We start from the raw sequence: 16,811 nt of genomic DNA, 5'->3' as shown, positions 1-16,811 counted from the left end.
ATATTATAAACAGTTCTCAAAGATTAATTCACAAAGTGAAGCTCACTTCTATTCTGTCTATTCAATTGAAACGACTTATTACAAAAAACAAATTGCGACTAACAAAGTTGTAGACACTAACTTGAATATTGAGATTCAAAAATTGTATGTCGATGCTAAGCTTCAACTAACAATACAATAGAATAAAAGAACAATATATGATGGTATTTATTATTATTGCTTGTGTATTTACAGTTATAAATGCAGTATTGTAGGCAAACATTAATTTTTAAAGATATCAAAAGTAAGTTTTATTCGTTTTAAAAAAAAGTGTAAAAAAGCGTGAAAAGATAAAGGAAAGATATTAATTTAAAAACCATTTTCAGAAGTCGACACTTTTTACAGGTCTTATTTTTTAATGAAGAGAGGTACACTGTACTGTTACTGTTAACTTTGCCTAAAACGTTGGCTTTTCATTTCCTTCATGTCGATGCATCACTATATATGCAGTTGAAATTAAAGCCTCTCTTCTAGATAATCAATATTACGAAATAATGATACATGGAAAGCAATGAAATAATAATTCTAATGACCTACATGTAATTTGCCCCAAAGCAACGGCAATGATAATTTGAGTACAATTAAAATTGAATCCCCACTGTAACGGTAACCAGGTTATCTGCAGTAAATGCATATGGTGTTTTTGTCTCCCACTTTATTCGATATGCAAATGCATGCTCTTAGTAAGACCAATAACCCAGACAGGCTACTAACAAACTAGTTGATGTTAAAGGGATTTCAACCTCGTTTAAAGTCAGCCTTTCGAAAATTCTATGGTCGTAATAATGGCCTTGTTTGCAAATACAATCTATTATTGGGCCATATTTTGACTGACATGTTCCAATTTTATCCAAGTTTAGGCCATTATTTTTTATACTAAAGCATACGGATTATTCCGTCAACCTGATCAAAATATAGGGCTCACGGTGGGTGTGACCAGTCAACAGGGGATGTTATTCCTCCTAGGCACCTGATTTCCAAGGGGTATATGTTTTATGCCCTGATCATAAATTTGTACACTCTACTGTTTAAAACATTTTTGAGATCGATCACTTCACCTTTTCAAGTGATAAATACTTCATTTTTTTTTATGTAAACAATTCGTCTATGCATTATGCAAATGTTTCATGTACATAATACTTTATTTCAGTTTATACGCACTTTTTTTTTTTTTACATAATTATGTAACTTTTAACTCCAAATATCTGATTTACGACAATGTGATTGGTAGCTAAGAAAATAATATATACAAGACAAATGTAATAAAATAATACATATGGAAAATTATCGAATACAAGTACAATTTTACACAAAACAATTGTTGCCTGCGTGGCGGAGTGGTTAGAGTGTTCGCTCTAGAGTCGCGAAGTTAGGGGTTAATCCTTACGTCGCGGGTTCGAATCCCACTGTGGGACGTGGAGACCGGTCCTTCGGATGAGACCGTATAAACCGAGGTACAGTGTCGCAGTAGGTGCTGGCACGAAAAAGATCCCTCACTGCTCAATGGTCCCGAGTGCCGAGTATAGGTCAAAATTTGCAGCTCTCCAGCGGCAAGTGGTGGCGTCTCCATATGAGTGAAAAATTCTCGAGAGGGAGTTAAACAATAAAAACAAACAAACACAAAACAATTAGAAAAATATATAATACACATACAAAAAGTGCAATATAAATGAGGGAAAAAATGAAAACTGTACAATATAAATAAAAAAGATTGAATTTTGCAAGGTTTAACATACTTCTCCATTTCTTGTGTTGATATTTTTGATGAGAGAAAGTGCGAAAAGTTAACATAATTCTTTTAAAACAAAATTTGATTTATTAACAAGTTCGAAGGTGTCCTATGTTTTGATTGAAGTCTCTTCTTACGAAAAGCTGGAAATGGTATAATCAGTTAATTTCAGCTTTAAACCCCAATCCTGAAATTTGAATTCTTCTCTTCATTTTCTTTTTTGCTATGAAATATCCTTAATTTTTTCGTTTTTCAAAAGGTACATTTCATTTTGAATACAACTGCCACCAAGTAAAATGATAATTTTATTTTGTTAGACTATGAAGTTAAATAATGTCACATATATAAATTGACATCAGAAGGCGTAAAACATTAATTTAGCTCTTCACTTCAATGAGGGTCTTTAATAGGCTTTTATTTTACCTATTTTCAAATACTTGTTTTCTTACTTTTCCGTGAACAAAATTACAGAAATCCTCGTTTACAAGTTGCTCGTAAACTCTCTTTCACTACATATTCTTTGCAATAATTCTTCCAATTTTTTTACTTATTATTTTTATAATATAATATTTATAACTATGCACTCACCTGGTACTTTCCATTCTTAATAGAAGATTTGTTGCATATTTTGAATGTTTTGGGGGCATTAAAAAAGTTAGACTGGGCAGGACTGTCTTGTAATCAGAAAAGCATGCTTGAAAGATGCAAAGAAGTGAAATCAGTTTAACCTTGCACAAAATGGAAGCTTTTTCCTTTTTCAAATTCATGTATATATATATATATATATATATATATATATATATATATATATATATATATATATATATATATATATATATATATATATATATATGCTTTTTGTTTTGTTTTTTTTTAAAAACTTTTTGTTTTTAGTTTTGTTTTCTTCTTTCTTTCTTTCACTTATTTGTTTATAGAAACACAGTCGATATCAGTATTGATTAGCCGACTAAATATAACATTTATCTGCAAAGATTTAAAATGAAAGTTAAAGGGGAATTTCTTACAGATAGTCTAAAAATAGAACTGCATGGTTTTTTTTTTAAACTTCCCGAACGGATTCAAGGTGAAGGCTGACAGTTTGAGAAATATCAACAAATACAGTTGGATAGCTGAGTGCCTAGTCTCCATAGAAATATGTCGGTTAAATGTGGTGCATTTTTCCAGAAAGGAGATATTTTGAAAAAGGTGTTGGTTATCTCTTTCATTTTTAATTTTATTTTATTGTTTGTTTTTGTAACTCTACTCGCTTTGAGAAGTAACATACACCATAAAAGTCTAAAGGAAGGCAGTGATACTCATGCCGGGAGACTTGTTAACAACTTTTTGGAAATGGACACTGGAATTAAATTAACAGAAGACAGTGTATGTGTTTCATGTGATGAACTTGGAGACAGTGTAGAGGCCAAAGAGACACTTTATCAGTTTATTATGAAAACAAAATGTGGGGCAAGATTTTGCTGTTACAAAGACAAAGATCTGAAAGCGTTTATATCAAAGGTGAGTCCACATTACTCTATCATTGAAAAATTGCATATTTTATAGAAATAATACAAGAGTGTCTAATGTTCTTCAATTCTTTATTGTAGATTTTGGAACTCCCTGGACAACGTTCTACAACAGGTGTGCAACAATTTGCTTCAAATTGCAAAACATTGAATAATAACGTGCTCTTTCATGGTATTAATCAAAATCATAATCGATGTTGTAGCTAAATAACGGAAACATATTTGTGTGTTTCAGGTAACATGGCAAATTTGCAACAAAATTTCCACTGGTGGTCCAATCGTTCAAACGCAGCTCACTTGTTTCTGAATCACACAAGTTCCCCACCTCAGTGGACAGCTAGCAATATTCCAGGTTTCTCCTTTTCAAATTTACCGATCACGGAGAACCGGCTTCAGATTCAGAGAGAGGGCATTTACTATGTCTACGCAGCATTCTCTTTAAATCTCAGCAAGTGTGGACCAGGTATTCCTCAGATGTATCATAATATAACAAGTCAGCATCCCTTGCTGAAAAACACCGGACCAGAACTTCACTTCATGAACAAATATGGAGGATTTGCAAGATCTGGGAAAACTCGCCATACCAGTTTCTTGAGTGGAATCCTTCATTTAAGGCGAGGATTTGAAGTCGCAACTCAGATATCAACATCTTCATTTCTAGACCAAACAAAATATTCAAACTTTTTCGGATTGTTTGCATTAAATATTTAATTTTTTCAATGTTTGTGCAAGTTTTGCTTTTCTTGTGTATATACATGTTAAACATCTATTTATTGATTGATAATAAAAATGAAATAGAAATTTTGTCATTTGTGTAGATGAAAGCCTGTACTTTAATTCGCCTTTGAAATGAGTTCGTGTTGGTATTAACGCGGCTACTATTTGTTGCTCTCAACAGGGAAGAAAAAATAAATGTGCCACGTTCTTAGAAACTTTCTGGGAAATCCCATTTGATAATTTTACAACAGTAGTCCCCTTTTCAAAATAATGTTGAATAATTCTCATTCCCGCTTTAGGCAGAAATCACTTAAATACAATTTTACATCCCCTCTCTAAAAATATGATTTGATAAAACGGAAAATGGATTTCTCTTGATTATGAATTAATATTCTAGATCTGAGGAATTCTTGATAATGAAACTAAACAGCTAGACTTTTTGAGCTTCATTTTGTGTAACAATGAGAAATCTTCAAATTTATTTTAATAAATGTTGCTATGAACCCCCTTCAAATTATCAAGTGATGTAAGTGTAAGTTTAAATTCTTTCTAAAATTAATATTACTCAGTGTCAGTAGGCTGGTACAATGTTGTTCTTTTTTTTTTTTCTTTATCTGACTTAACGATGCACACTATATGTAACTTTCATGTATTTATTTTCAATATACGAATTAATTAACATATCAAGTAGTACAAAAGTTATAAAAACTGCAGAAAACACCATTTACTACGTCTTCGTTCACAGAACAAGTGCACTGGTTTTTTTTTAAAATCCTTGGCCTAGTTGTTATTTTTATTTCAGCTATGTAGGGCATGTTTATAAACAAATCAAAAATGGAAGTCAAAAGAACGTATAAGAATACTGAAGAATCTGAACATTGCGAAAATAAGGACTGTGTTACTTATTCTGTTGGAGAAGGCTTAAAACAAGGGTTATTTAATCAGTATGGAAATGCATACAGAATTAAACTTTTGATTTGCGTATTTTCGCTTTGTGTATTGGTAACGCAACTTTTGTGTATAGCTTACATTTTATGTGAGATTTTTAATGCAGAATCGATTGATGCTAGTAGACTGTCCACGTGCGATGAATGTAAGATTCTGACCAGGTGTGATGAGGAGGAAACAACAGAACATTCAACAAGGGGGGCGTGCTGTAGAGGATCCTCCATCTCTGCTTATACGCATCTTATTTCTTTGGTAGAAAATATCGCATAATTTCCATGCCTTTTGCTAGTTATCGATTTGCATGAATGAATTCTTTTTATACCATATTTGGCAGAAATTTTTTGCATATCCCAAAGTAAAGTAAGCCGTGCATGATGTCATTATTGACATAATGTTTTATTAAAGCATGTTAATTATGTACTTAAAAAACTTGGGAAATACGTGTTTGAATGTTTTAAAAAGAGGGAAAACTTTACTCTAAAGCAAGATTAATAATAGGAGATACTGCTGTATAGTTCTTCTTTCATATATGTATATTTCAAGTTATGTTATAAAGCACCTGTGTAACACCTGTTGACCAATGTTTATATTATAAAACTAATGTTATACTTCTGTGGCAATATATGTAATGTATACGCCAATAAAGATACTACTACTATGTTTAATTTTAGATCACTTCTCAAAAGCTGCTGTCGGGAAGCATAATTTCCAAATCTTCAAGTGGACTCGACAAAATATTAGCTTTCCAAGCATCCCCAAGTGCAGAATTAAAAGCAGGTAAAATAATGAAACTGAGAAGAAAATGCAGAATAGTATTATATAAATAGTGCACGTTTTTGAGGGTAACAGTTGAAATTGACACCCCAAGGAAAACCATTGTCAACCGACGCGTCAGCGGAGGTTGACAATGGTTTTCCGAGGGGTGTCGATTTCAACTGTTACCCTCAAAAAACGTGCACTATTTATTTTATTATACTGAATGTCTTATTGATTTCGGATGTCATAAAAAAAATTCGGAGATCGTCGTTAAGTTCACGCTTAAAAAGCTTTCAAACGGTTAGAAAGCTTTCAAACTCACCGCTTCTATTTTTCTCAATAAGAAAGCCTCGGAAAAGATTTACCAGCCTCTTTATTGTTTGTTTGCTACTCAAAAAGTCCTCGCAAGGATGTTTCGTCTGTCGTTTGTTGTTTTCAAGTAAGCTACATCGGACGCAAGCTTTTATTGACGTCGTTTACTTGGCTTCTTTCAAACGCACAACTGACGTTTTGAGAATTCTACGGTGAACCGTACGCGCATGATTTGAACGCATGTGACATTTTCGTAATGTTACCCGTTGTCAACTGTGTTGCTAACGCTGAGGGTAATATTACGGATTGTTAAATGCGTCTAAACCAATCAGATTTTAGTATTTAACATGAAAGTATAATAAATATATATATCCCTATATACCCGTTTTTCTGATGGAAAACAAACTTTAAGATTGTTAGATGCAAAATTTAAGAATAAACATCGATATTTGGATCATTCACAATGTGAATGTTTTGCCGAGCACATCATTTGAAGGTGAAGATAACGAACAGAGATTGGTTTCATAAATCCAATTAAACAGGGCAAACACATGGGCACCTGGAAACATTATTATACATGCACATAGTGTTCTTCATCAAATTTCAATTGAATGCTCTCATGCACTATTATTAGTCACTATTACTTAAACTTTGCCTTGCCCTTTCCCGACTGACTGGCTAAAAATTGCCCGACTCAAAAAATTTTCCCACATGCCTACTGACCCATCCCCCCCCCCCCCCCCCCGAGTTGTTCCCCAGAAATTTTACCAGGTCTTTCCCATTACCTCGGGACAACCCTCGTAGTCAGGAAATAAGTGTATAATGTTTGAATACGTAAAATGAAAGATCATTACATTTGTAGCCACCCTTGAAAACTGTGGCACTGCACTGGATTAAGGTTCTAGAAATTGGCGCATTTTACAATAATCATAGCATTTATAATAAATTATTTCAGCATGAAAACACCAGATTGCCTCCAAGCCTATAGATACGTTTTTGCCTCGTTACTTCGGAAGTTTAACCTTCCATGAAGTTTTTTTTCAGGATATTTTAGATAATTAATTACGTATATTTAAAATTTTCATGAAGCAGCTACACTGTAAGTATTTATCCAGTTGTTCATTTTTCTTCTTCTTTTTTGATGATATTCATCAAGAATCAACCCTCCGGATCAGCAAGACGCCCCAATATATACGTATATCATTAAAAATTGAATCTTTATAGATGGTCATTTAATATGGATGGAAGAAATGTCCGTTGCATTCACGCAGTTTACAACAGAATTGAGTCACAACAACACAGTTTTCATAGTACCCAGATCTGGCTGGTATAACGTCGAGAGTATTTTCCAGACGAAATCTGCAGTGGAGAATAGCCAGTCAAACTTTAGACATTCCTTAGTGCAACTAAAAAACAAATATAGCGGCAACATCTCAAGAGTTTTGTTACATAGTGACATACAATGGACTAAAGGGGAGATGGCATTTCAATCCACGCACCTGTCAGCACTATTTTGGTTGGACAGGGGAACCAAGGTGTACCCTTTGCTTTCGAATATAAATTTGTTGTACAATGCCAAGTCTTGTAACCGGTTTACTATGTATTTTATCCATGATTGACTTTCGAGCACATTTTGTTTTAACCAGTTTCGTACTGAATATGTTCTGTTATATACACAATGTTTTATATATTTGTTACTACTGTCGTTAAGTAATAAAGTCATATTTACAAAACAAGAATATTTACACAATCTATAAACTGGTAAAATAAAACCTCCATCTGTAATTGAACCCAAGCATTTAATGATTATATTACATGATGCCAAGCTTGCTTGCATTTAGATTAAATCAATTATTTTTAAAACAACATTGTTTTAATTTTTTAACTCTCGTTCAATGAAAAGAAAATGCAAGTATTTCCTACTGTAAAACACAATGTAAATGTAAATATTTACATGTTCACATCTTAATAGCAACTAATTCTATTTTTTTAAATTAATACATTTAGTTTTTAAATACAATATGATATTAAATATTGCTTATACGAAGTATTGTCTTTAATACACTTGATTCATATCGGAGTCTTATTTTGTAAGCTCATTCGTGTTTCCCCGCCGCCCCATGTCATTATATATTATTCCATGCAACCAAGTTGTCTGATAACAAATTATGCATCCTGATAAATTTTCCTTGAATTTCTGTAACATCTTCCGAAACTCTATTACGTAACATCCATGTTAGAATAACGAGTATATACTTAAACGCTATCAAATTGGTTTTCCCTGAAATATTGAAGACAAGCTATCCCACGTATAAGCAATAAGTGTAATGCTACACTTCTGTTTGCTCTAAAAATAAGAGAGCTGTTCTAGGAATGATGTCCGGAGAACAATACCACGAACATTATCACTGAAAGTATTAAGCAAAAATTTAAATAACAATGTTTTTTTTTTTCAAATTTGTTCAAATTGTTGCGACTTCTCTAACATTTAGGTTAGTACAAGGAAAAATGAGGGCATTGCCCTTTATAAAACTTTAATTCGAACGTATATACATGTATTGTAGTTTTGTTAGAAAATATAGGGGTTATTCTCTACCACACACACACACACACATTGTAAACAAACTGAAACACGACAAGTAAAATCGTTGAATTTGAATTAAATGTAAAGCCTGTTGACTCCGAAAGCAATTCTCAGAAGCTCTGAATCCCACCACACTTTGACTTAAAATCAATCTAAACAAGCTAATTCAGAAAATTTGTGTCCCCGCTTAAGGAAACTAGAGTGTCCCCAAAACCCACCTGCTTTATAGTTTCATTTAATATGTAAATAAATAAAAGAGTGGTCAGCTATTTATTTGCGGTTGGTAATATAGTTCATGCATTTGCCTGCATAGAAAAAAAATCCATGGATAGAAAGACTTTAATTGAATGGCAATTATCATATAAAATGTGACAATTAACCAAAAATATGATTCCAATCCCTCAAAGCGAAAATGAATAATGAAACTGAGATTATCAGAAATAATTGTTTTTCATTTTATTCATAGATGCATAATCCAACAATCCCCCATATTCGTGCCTAGAGAGAGATTTCAGTCTTTCTTTACTGCAACTTTATAATTTTTGTATTTATACCCATTCCGATGTAATTTCATATTATTTAAATTTCAGTTTTTGTGGTAGCTGTATTCTAGTAGTATATTATACAGTTTCAAAGGACAGTGTCCTGAGCCCATAAACATAAACATATATGCTAGTTATCGAAACTTGCCTCTCAAATGTCAAAAGACAAGTTGTAAATTAACGGTTCGAAGTATTTTTGCAAACTGTAAGGAGATGAAAGGTCAATTGGACAGTGACGCTGGTATTTTTAAATAATATATTATGACAAACAGTGCACATACTAAAAAGCAAATACTTACCTTTAAAATGTAAAATATAGGCTGTATATCGGCCCTATGAACTATTCTGAAAATAGGCCAAAGTTCAAAGGTCACAAGGTGGGTAACCCTGGTATTTTTACGAAAGTCATAGTACCAGGCTATATTTAATCCATACTACTGCTCTGCAGGCGACACAAAAAGAAGAGGGTGGAAGAACTGATAAAAATATGCAGAATGATGTAGAAAGAAAAAAAGGCCTGGAACCTTGACCTTTTCCCTTTTAGCCTTAAAGTCAATAGGGGTCTTTTTTAGGTTAAAAGAATTAAATATCTAAAGTTATCATCTGAAAACTATGTATTTAATATAAAAATTTCTGACCTTGTCTTTGACTTTTTGACCTCAAAATCAATAAGAGGTCGCAGACCATCACTGCGCTTCCATAATGTACCTCTTCCAGACCCAGATGAGGATGTGGCAACAGATACAGACTCCACTGTTATCAAAATCTGCGAAGGTATGGGTGTTACCATCACTCCTGATGACATAGACAGATCTCACCCCATTGGTCGTCCAAAACAAAATAAAATTCAGATCATTTGTAGATTTAAAAATTGGAAGGTCAAAAACAAAGTTTACAGCGCTAAAAAACAATTGAAAAACAATGCCAATAAAATTTTTGTGACAGAAGATTTGACCAAGTATAGACAATCCATTGTATCTAAAATTATACAAGCAAAAAACGCAAAAATCATCCACAGTTTCTGGACTTATGATGGGAGAATCTTCCTTAAGTTTGAACAATATGGAGACCGATTTGAAGTCACCTCACTGGAGGAACTTGACAATCTGATTAACGGTTAAATTGTACGGTAGACTAAAATTCACATTGCAGTTGTACAGCACTGATCATGACTGTCTAATATTCCTCAAAGCATAAAACAAGTTTTATTATATATTTATATGCCGTATATATGTTCATGTATTATTACGTAAATACAGCACTATTCACCCACTTGCTCTCCTTAAATTAAGTCAACAGGTTATTTCATGGTGATCAGTCGTCCCTTTGTACATATGCCAATTATGACTGATTCATAAGTGTTACCATTCTGGTATATACTTTATTTTTTGTCTTTTTCTTCACATTTTTTATTTTTGTTGTTTGCTTTTTTTTCATTTCCATGTGTTCACAGTTTTGTATGTCTATTCCAACCAACTTATGATTTTGCTCTCACAAAATATTACTTGCGGCGCAGCAACTTGTTTTTTAAGAAAATCAAATTCCTCTATTTAACCAATGATAGGTAATACTATTGAGCAATATCGAGCCGCTATTGGTAAATATTACTGCAATAGATGTACAACCAAAACAGTATTTTTCCCTCTCTTAAATGTCAAAAATCTATATCTGTATCTAACAAATCTTAGCAAAAAAAGCTTTAAACAACTACAAATATGCAGTATTTTTCAACAAAACATTTTACATCTACAATTTTGGTTTCAAATTCTTTTTTTCTTACATCTTTTGTCAGGAGACATTGAAATAAATCCAGGTTCTAAAAATGATCAAATACACACACTGGACGTCTTTCATTTAAATATAAGAAGTATACGTCACAAGATTGAAAATATAACAACATTAATCACGGATTTCGATATTTTATGTTTCACTGAAACACATTTGGACTCAAATGTATGTAACAACGATATCGTGATTGAAGGTTATGATACAATTTTTCGTAGAGATAGGAACTCTAATGGGGGAGGCATTATTATCTATGTTTCTTCATGTCTCCGTGCAATTCGTCGTAGTGACCTTGAACCCATATCAATTGAATGTGTTTGGATAGAAATAAGTGAACCTACCTGTAACCTTTTTCTTTGCTGCGTATATCGTCCACCCAACAGCGAAAAATCCTTCTGGGACAAATTTTTGTGGTCAATTGAAAAAGTATCGGATATTTCCAGCAAATTTATAATTGTAGGAGATTTAAATGTTGATTTTCTGGACAATTCTCGGATACTTCCTATTAAAGATATCATGCTGAATCATAACCTGACAAACACAATCCACGAAGCAACACGAATTACCAACACTTCGAACACACTTATTGACCCAGTTTTGATCAGCCCAGACCTTGTAGCACTCCACTCAGGCGTGATAGACACAGACAATACACTAACCGATCACAAAGCGACATACGTCTTCTTAAAATCAAGTATCATTAAAAGTCAATCTTATGTAAGGAAAATATGGGATTATAAAAATGCTAATATGGAAAAACTTAATACTTTAATCGAAACTACTGACTGGAAAAATCTTATCTGTAATGCTGAATCAATTGACGAAGCTACCGAAAAGTTTACAACCAAATATATAGATCTCGTAAGGGAATGTGTACCTGAAAAATCAGTTATTATAAGACCTAAAGACAAACCTTGGTTTGACTCATTATTAAGGAAAACCCATCGAGAAAAAAATAGATTAAGACGAAAAGCACAAAAAAGTAATAAACAGCTCGATTGGGATAATTTTAAGCGTATCAGAAACAAGTTTAACAACATGAAAAAACATGCTATTGAAAATTATCAAAATACTCTCGAGTTACAACTCGTTGATTCCAGTAAAAACAATCCTAAACTTTATTGGAAACTTCTTAAAGATACTTTTAAAACTAAATCAACTACAGATATTCCTCCTTTACAATACACATCTGCATCTGGTGATGTCAATTTTGCTTTTTCTGATGTAGATAAGATAACAGTACTTAACAATTATTTTGCTTCAGTTACCCCTGTTGATGATGATAAGTCTGATTTACCTAAAGAAATTACTAAGTGTGATAGTGTTTTTGACAATATTTCTATTTGTGAACAAGAAGTGTTTGATATTTTATCTATATTACCTGTTAACAAAGCCATTGGAGAAGACTGTATTAGTCATAAAATGTTAAAATCAACAAAACTTACTGTTGTCAAACCTCTATGTTTACTGTTTAATCGCTCATTGAAAGACTGTGTTTTTCCTCAAAAATGGAAATTAGCTAATGTTATTCCTCTCTTTAAAAAAGACGATCCAGCTGTTTTGTCAAACTATAGACCTATTTCATTGTTAAGTTGTGTTGGTAAAGTCATGGAACGTATTGTATTTAAACACTTGTATAACTACTTTCATTGTAATAATATTTTTTACATATACCAGGCTGGTTTCTTGCCTGGTCATTCTACGGTTTATCAATTGTTAGAAACATACGATAATATTGTTAGAAATATTGATGATGGTAAATCCAGTTGTATGATTTTTTGTGACTTATCTAAGGCCTTTGACCGTGTCTGGCACAAAGGGCTCTTGTTTAAGCTAAACATGTATGGCATAGAGAGTAATATGTACTTTTGGTTAAAAAGTTATTTAGAAAATAGAACACAAAGAGTTATTTACAAAAATTTGGTATCTCCTTCGGCTTCCTTATATGCCGGCGTTCCACAAGGATCTGTATTAGGTCCATTATTATTTTTAATTTATGTAAATGATGTATCTGACAAGATGTCAAGCTTTTGTAGATTATTCGCTGATGATAACAGTTTGCAGTACGCATCTAAATGTGTTAAATCTATAGAAAGTAATCTGAATAATGATCTTTTATCTCTTGAAGAGTGGTCAAACAAATGGTTACTAAAATTTAATCCATCCAAAACTAAGGTTGTATTTTTTAGCACAAGAAAAAACATAGAACCTCCCAAACTCCTATTCCAAGATAGCCAATTAGAATATGTTCAAACTCATAAACATTTAGGGGTAACTTTTTCATATAACTTAAGTTGGTCAACTCACATTGAAATCTTACTGTCTAATGCATACAAAAAAATTGGTCTATTAAAAAAACTTAAATTTAAAGTAAATCGAAAGACTCTTTCACTCATGTATACTTCATTTATCCGCCCTCAGCTCGAATACGCTTCAGTTGTATGGGGTGGTTGTCTAGCTATCGACTCTGAAAAATTAGAGAAATTGCAACTACACGCAGCACGGATTGTTACTGGCTTGACCTTAATTGCATCTAGAGACTCTTTGTACTTTGAAACAGGCTGGGAACCGCTCATTGATAGACGCAAGATTCAGAGATTGAATACCATGTATAAAATTGATAATAATTTAGTTCCTGATTATCTACGTGAAATTATACCTGAAATGCGATGTAATGCTTCCGCGTATACAACAAGAAACTCTCAAAATTATAATATACCCGTCTGTAGACTGCAAACATACAAATCATCATTTGTACCAACTGTAGTAAACGAGTGGAATTCTTTATCGCTAGACAACAGACTCTCGAGCTCCTTATCTGCTTTTAAAAGTAAAATCACACAAAAAATAACAATAGCCCCGCCTTATTTCAGTTTTGGAAAAAGACGCTACAATATACTGCACACTAGACTCCGACACAATTGTGTGCTAAACATTGATCTTTATAGGTGTAACATAATATCTAGTCCATTATGCTCTTGTGGTAAGGTAGAAGACACACATCATTATTTTTTCTCATGTCCTAATTACACTGAGGCCAGGAAAGATTTCTTCGATAAGTTTTTGAGATTTAATAAAGTTCATATTGTTGACACTCATACTTTACTCTGGGGGGATACCTCACTCAGTATTGCTGAAAATGAATATCTCTTCTCTATTGTTCAATCTTATATTCAGCATTCAGGCAGATTTAATTGATTTTTCTAAAAATGTGTATAGATAATAATTTAGCAGTATATGTTTCTATGTTGTGAGTTAATTTACTTTGTACATGCTGTTGGACACGTCTGATTGAATTTTTGTGATATAACATGTAGGGAGAGGGCGAATTAAGTTTTTAGAACTTGTGCCCAATCCCATTGTATATATTTATTGCAATAAAATATGTTCAAATCAAATCAAATCAGGCTTTTTGAAGTCATATTGACTAAAGGTATCAAATTTCATTGCATAACCTCGAAGAAAACGAGAGTTATCAAGAGGGAACCAATCTTATGCAAGATATGAACTTTTGACCATACCTTTTGACCTAAATATCAAAAGGGGTCATCATTAAGACATTTTGATCAATGTTATAAAATTTCATACAAAAAATTCAAAGTTGTATTCTGAAAACCATTTTTTGCATTGTAAGATTTCTGACCTTGACCGTTGACCCTTTGAACTTAAAATTCACAGTAGTCTTCTTTAAGAAACTATGGTTTATGATATAAAGCTTCATTGAAAAGTCTTTAAAAAACACTCAAGATTATCATCTGGAAATCATGTTTTGCAATATATGAATTTCTGGCCCTGATCTTTGACCTTTTGACCGCAAAATCAAAAGGCGTCATGTAAAGGCCATATGAAGTTGTGATATAAAATTTCATTGCAAAATCTCAAAGCCTTTTTAAGATTCGGAAACGAATCGAAAGCGTTATGAATATTAATTTCTGCACTTGACCTTTTCATCTCATGATCAATAGAGGCCTTTTTAGGCCATATGGATTTCATTGAAAGAAGCTAAGAGAAAACTGAAGTGATCATCTCGAAACTGTATGGAATTTCTGACCTTGACCTTTGACATTTTGACCTCATAATCAATAGGGGTTTTCTTTAGGCCATACAGAGTTGTGATATAAAATTTCTTTGCAATAGCTCAAAGGCTTTTAAGAATTTGTCCGGAAATGAAAGTTTTACATACTGACAGAATATATGAATTTCTGTCAGCGGGGACAAAAAACTGCGGCCTACTCACATGGCAGGGAAAAACAGAAAAAGAACGGTTACCGTGTTTAAATGCTGAATAAATAATTTATTTAGATAAGTGAAAAAAGAAATAAACATGTCACTATTTTAGCTTTGATTTTATGTTCTTTTAATTCGAGTTAAATTCACCTGAGATCGAAGTGCCAGGCAGTCCCTTTTGAAAGATCTTTAAGTTACATTAATAAAGTCAACTTTTAAAATAATCCATTATTATAATACATATGTTGTTCATTCTATATTAATCATTTCATTGAACTTTTAAGTTTTGAACTGAAATCATACAAAGAAGTGGTCAGTCATAAAGAGGATAATTTACTATTGAGTCCAGCTTTAAATTCGTAGCCAATGTCCTGTCGAATTTAACAGTTTTATTTATAAAAATCAGGAAGTAGTTATTAACAAAGAATTCCAAGTTCAAATATAGTGCTTGACTTTAAACATTGCTCCTTGAAACGTCATGATCCTTTTGATAAACCATTTTCTCTAATTTGATAGGTTAAAAATAAAGTTTGGAAATCCCTAGCTCATGATTTATTTTTCTTAAACATATCAAACAGTTAATGTAAAACCATCAGAGTGAATATGAATCGAGATTCCGAGCGGTTTGTTTACGACCAAGTTCCACCAAGATCTGAGGCCGATCACATCGGAGATGAAAACGCGCTTCAAATCACGCCTTTTAGGGCAGAAAGTCCAAGAACATGCCGACCCTTTTATGCCATTCTCCTGTCGATTTCACTCATTGCCAACATATTGTTAGTTTTTCGTGTATACCAGCACATGTGTTTGACCAATCTCAAAGACCAAGGCCATGCAAGAAAATTTGACAATGATTGTTCTATAATGCCACGAGCAGGGGATACCAATAAGATAAACGTATGTTTGCATCATCCAACTAAAAACGAAAGTGGAGTCTCAATTAAAACGGGGTTTAACTGTTACCAGGGTTACGAAAGTATGATTCTTCTACTTAAACTGGTAAGGAAACTAAAGTTACTACATAAAAATCAGTGGCTTTGTAATAATTCTTTGTTGTATAATCTTTTTAAGATGATTTTTATTTTTTCAACAGGCGCTAGATCAAAGGAAAAAGAAATTATCATCTTTTTACGGACAATATGAAATATCTTCGAAACAAGGTATGTCTTTACATTCTGCCATTATTTACTAGTATACATTTTGTATATTTAAATACTTTTACAGTTAATAAAAAGAAAAAAAGTAGTTCTATTATAAATGACTTCTTGCTGAATTTTACAGTTTTACAAAAATAATGTGAAGATCTCTGCACAAAGTATATTAGTATTCAAAATTTTTAATATTTTTAACATATATTTCAGACGTGAATAAAATCCAGATGAAGTCTACCTTAAAAAGAATTCCTATTGGTTCTAGAATTCCAGCATCTGCAAATAGAATACACGTATCAAAGAGTGGATTATATAATATATTTGGCAACATGTGTTTTTCTGCGAGAGAGATCAGAGAAAAAACTGAAAAAGTGAACATAAAATTAGAGAAAGTTAATATGGGTATAAAATATACAATACTTCATAAAAATATAACAGTACATTGGAATCCAAATGTTCATGTTAGTATAAATTTCATGAACAATATTTTGGTGC

The 16,811-nt window shown here is 32.5% G+C and overlaps 2 protein-coding genes across 2 annotated transcripts; both read left to right on the top strand.

The window, feature by feature from the left end:
- The first annotated feature begins 2,908 nt into the window (after positions 1 to 2,908).
- LOC133202417 (uncharacterized) lies at positions 2,909 to 4,095 on the top strand. Its single transcript, XM_061338234.1, has 3 exons — positions 2,909 to 3,286; positions 3,376 to 3,409; positions 3,530 to 4,095. The coding sequence occupies exons 1-3, from the start codon at positions 2,924 to 2,926 to the stop codon at positions 4,003 to 4,005; spliced, it is 873 nt and encodes a 290-aa protein (XP_061194218.1). The 5' UTR covers positions 2,909 to 2,923; the 3' UTR covers positions 4,006 to 4,095.
- A 750-nt stretch (positions 4,096 to 4,845) lies between these two features.
- Positions 4,846 to 7,771, top strand: LOC133202538 (uncharacterized). Its single transcript, XM_061338375.1, has 3 exons — positions 4,846 to 5,211; positions 5,631 to 5,736; positions 7,252 to 7,771. The coding sequence occupies exons 1-3, from the start codon at positions 4,846 to 4,848 to the stop codon at positions 7,644 to 7,646; spliced, it is 867 nt and encodes a 288-aa protein (XP_061194359.1). The 3' UTR covers positions 7,647 to 7,771.
- Positions 7,772 to 16,811: the final 9,040 nt, after the last annotated feature.

This window comes from Saccostrea echinata, unplaced genomic scaffold (genome assembly GCF_033153115.1).
Source record: "Saccostrea echinata isolate AGI-Se365-2 ecotype Australia unplaced genomic scaffold, CSIRO_AGI_Sech_v1 ptg000047l, whole genome shotgun sequence".
Lineage (NCBI taxonomy): Eukaryota > Metazoa > Mollusca > Bivalvia > Ostreida > Ostreidae > Saccostrea > Saccostrea echinata.
Note: the sequence above shows the minus strand (reverse complement) of the source record. Positions and strands in the feature narration are given on the sequence as shown.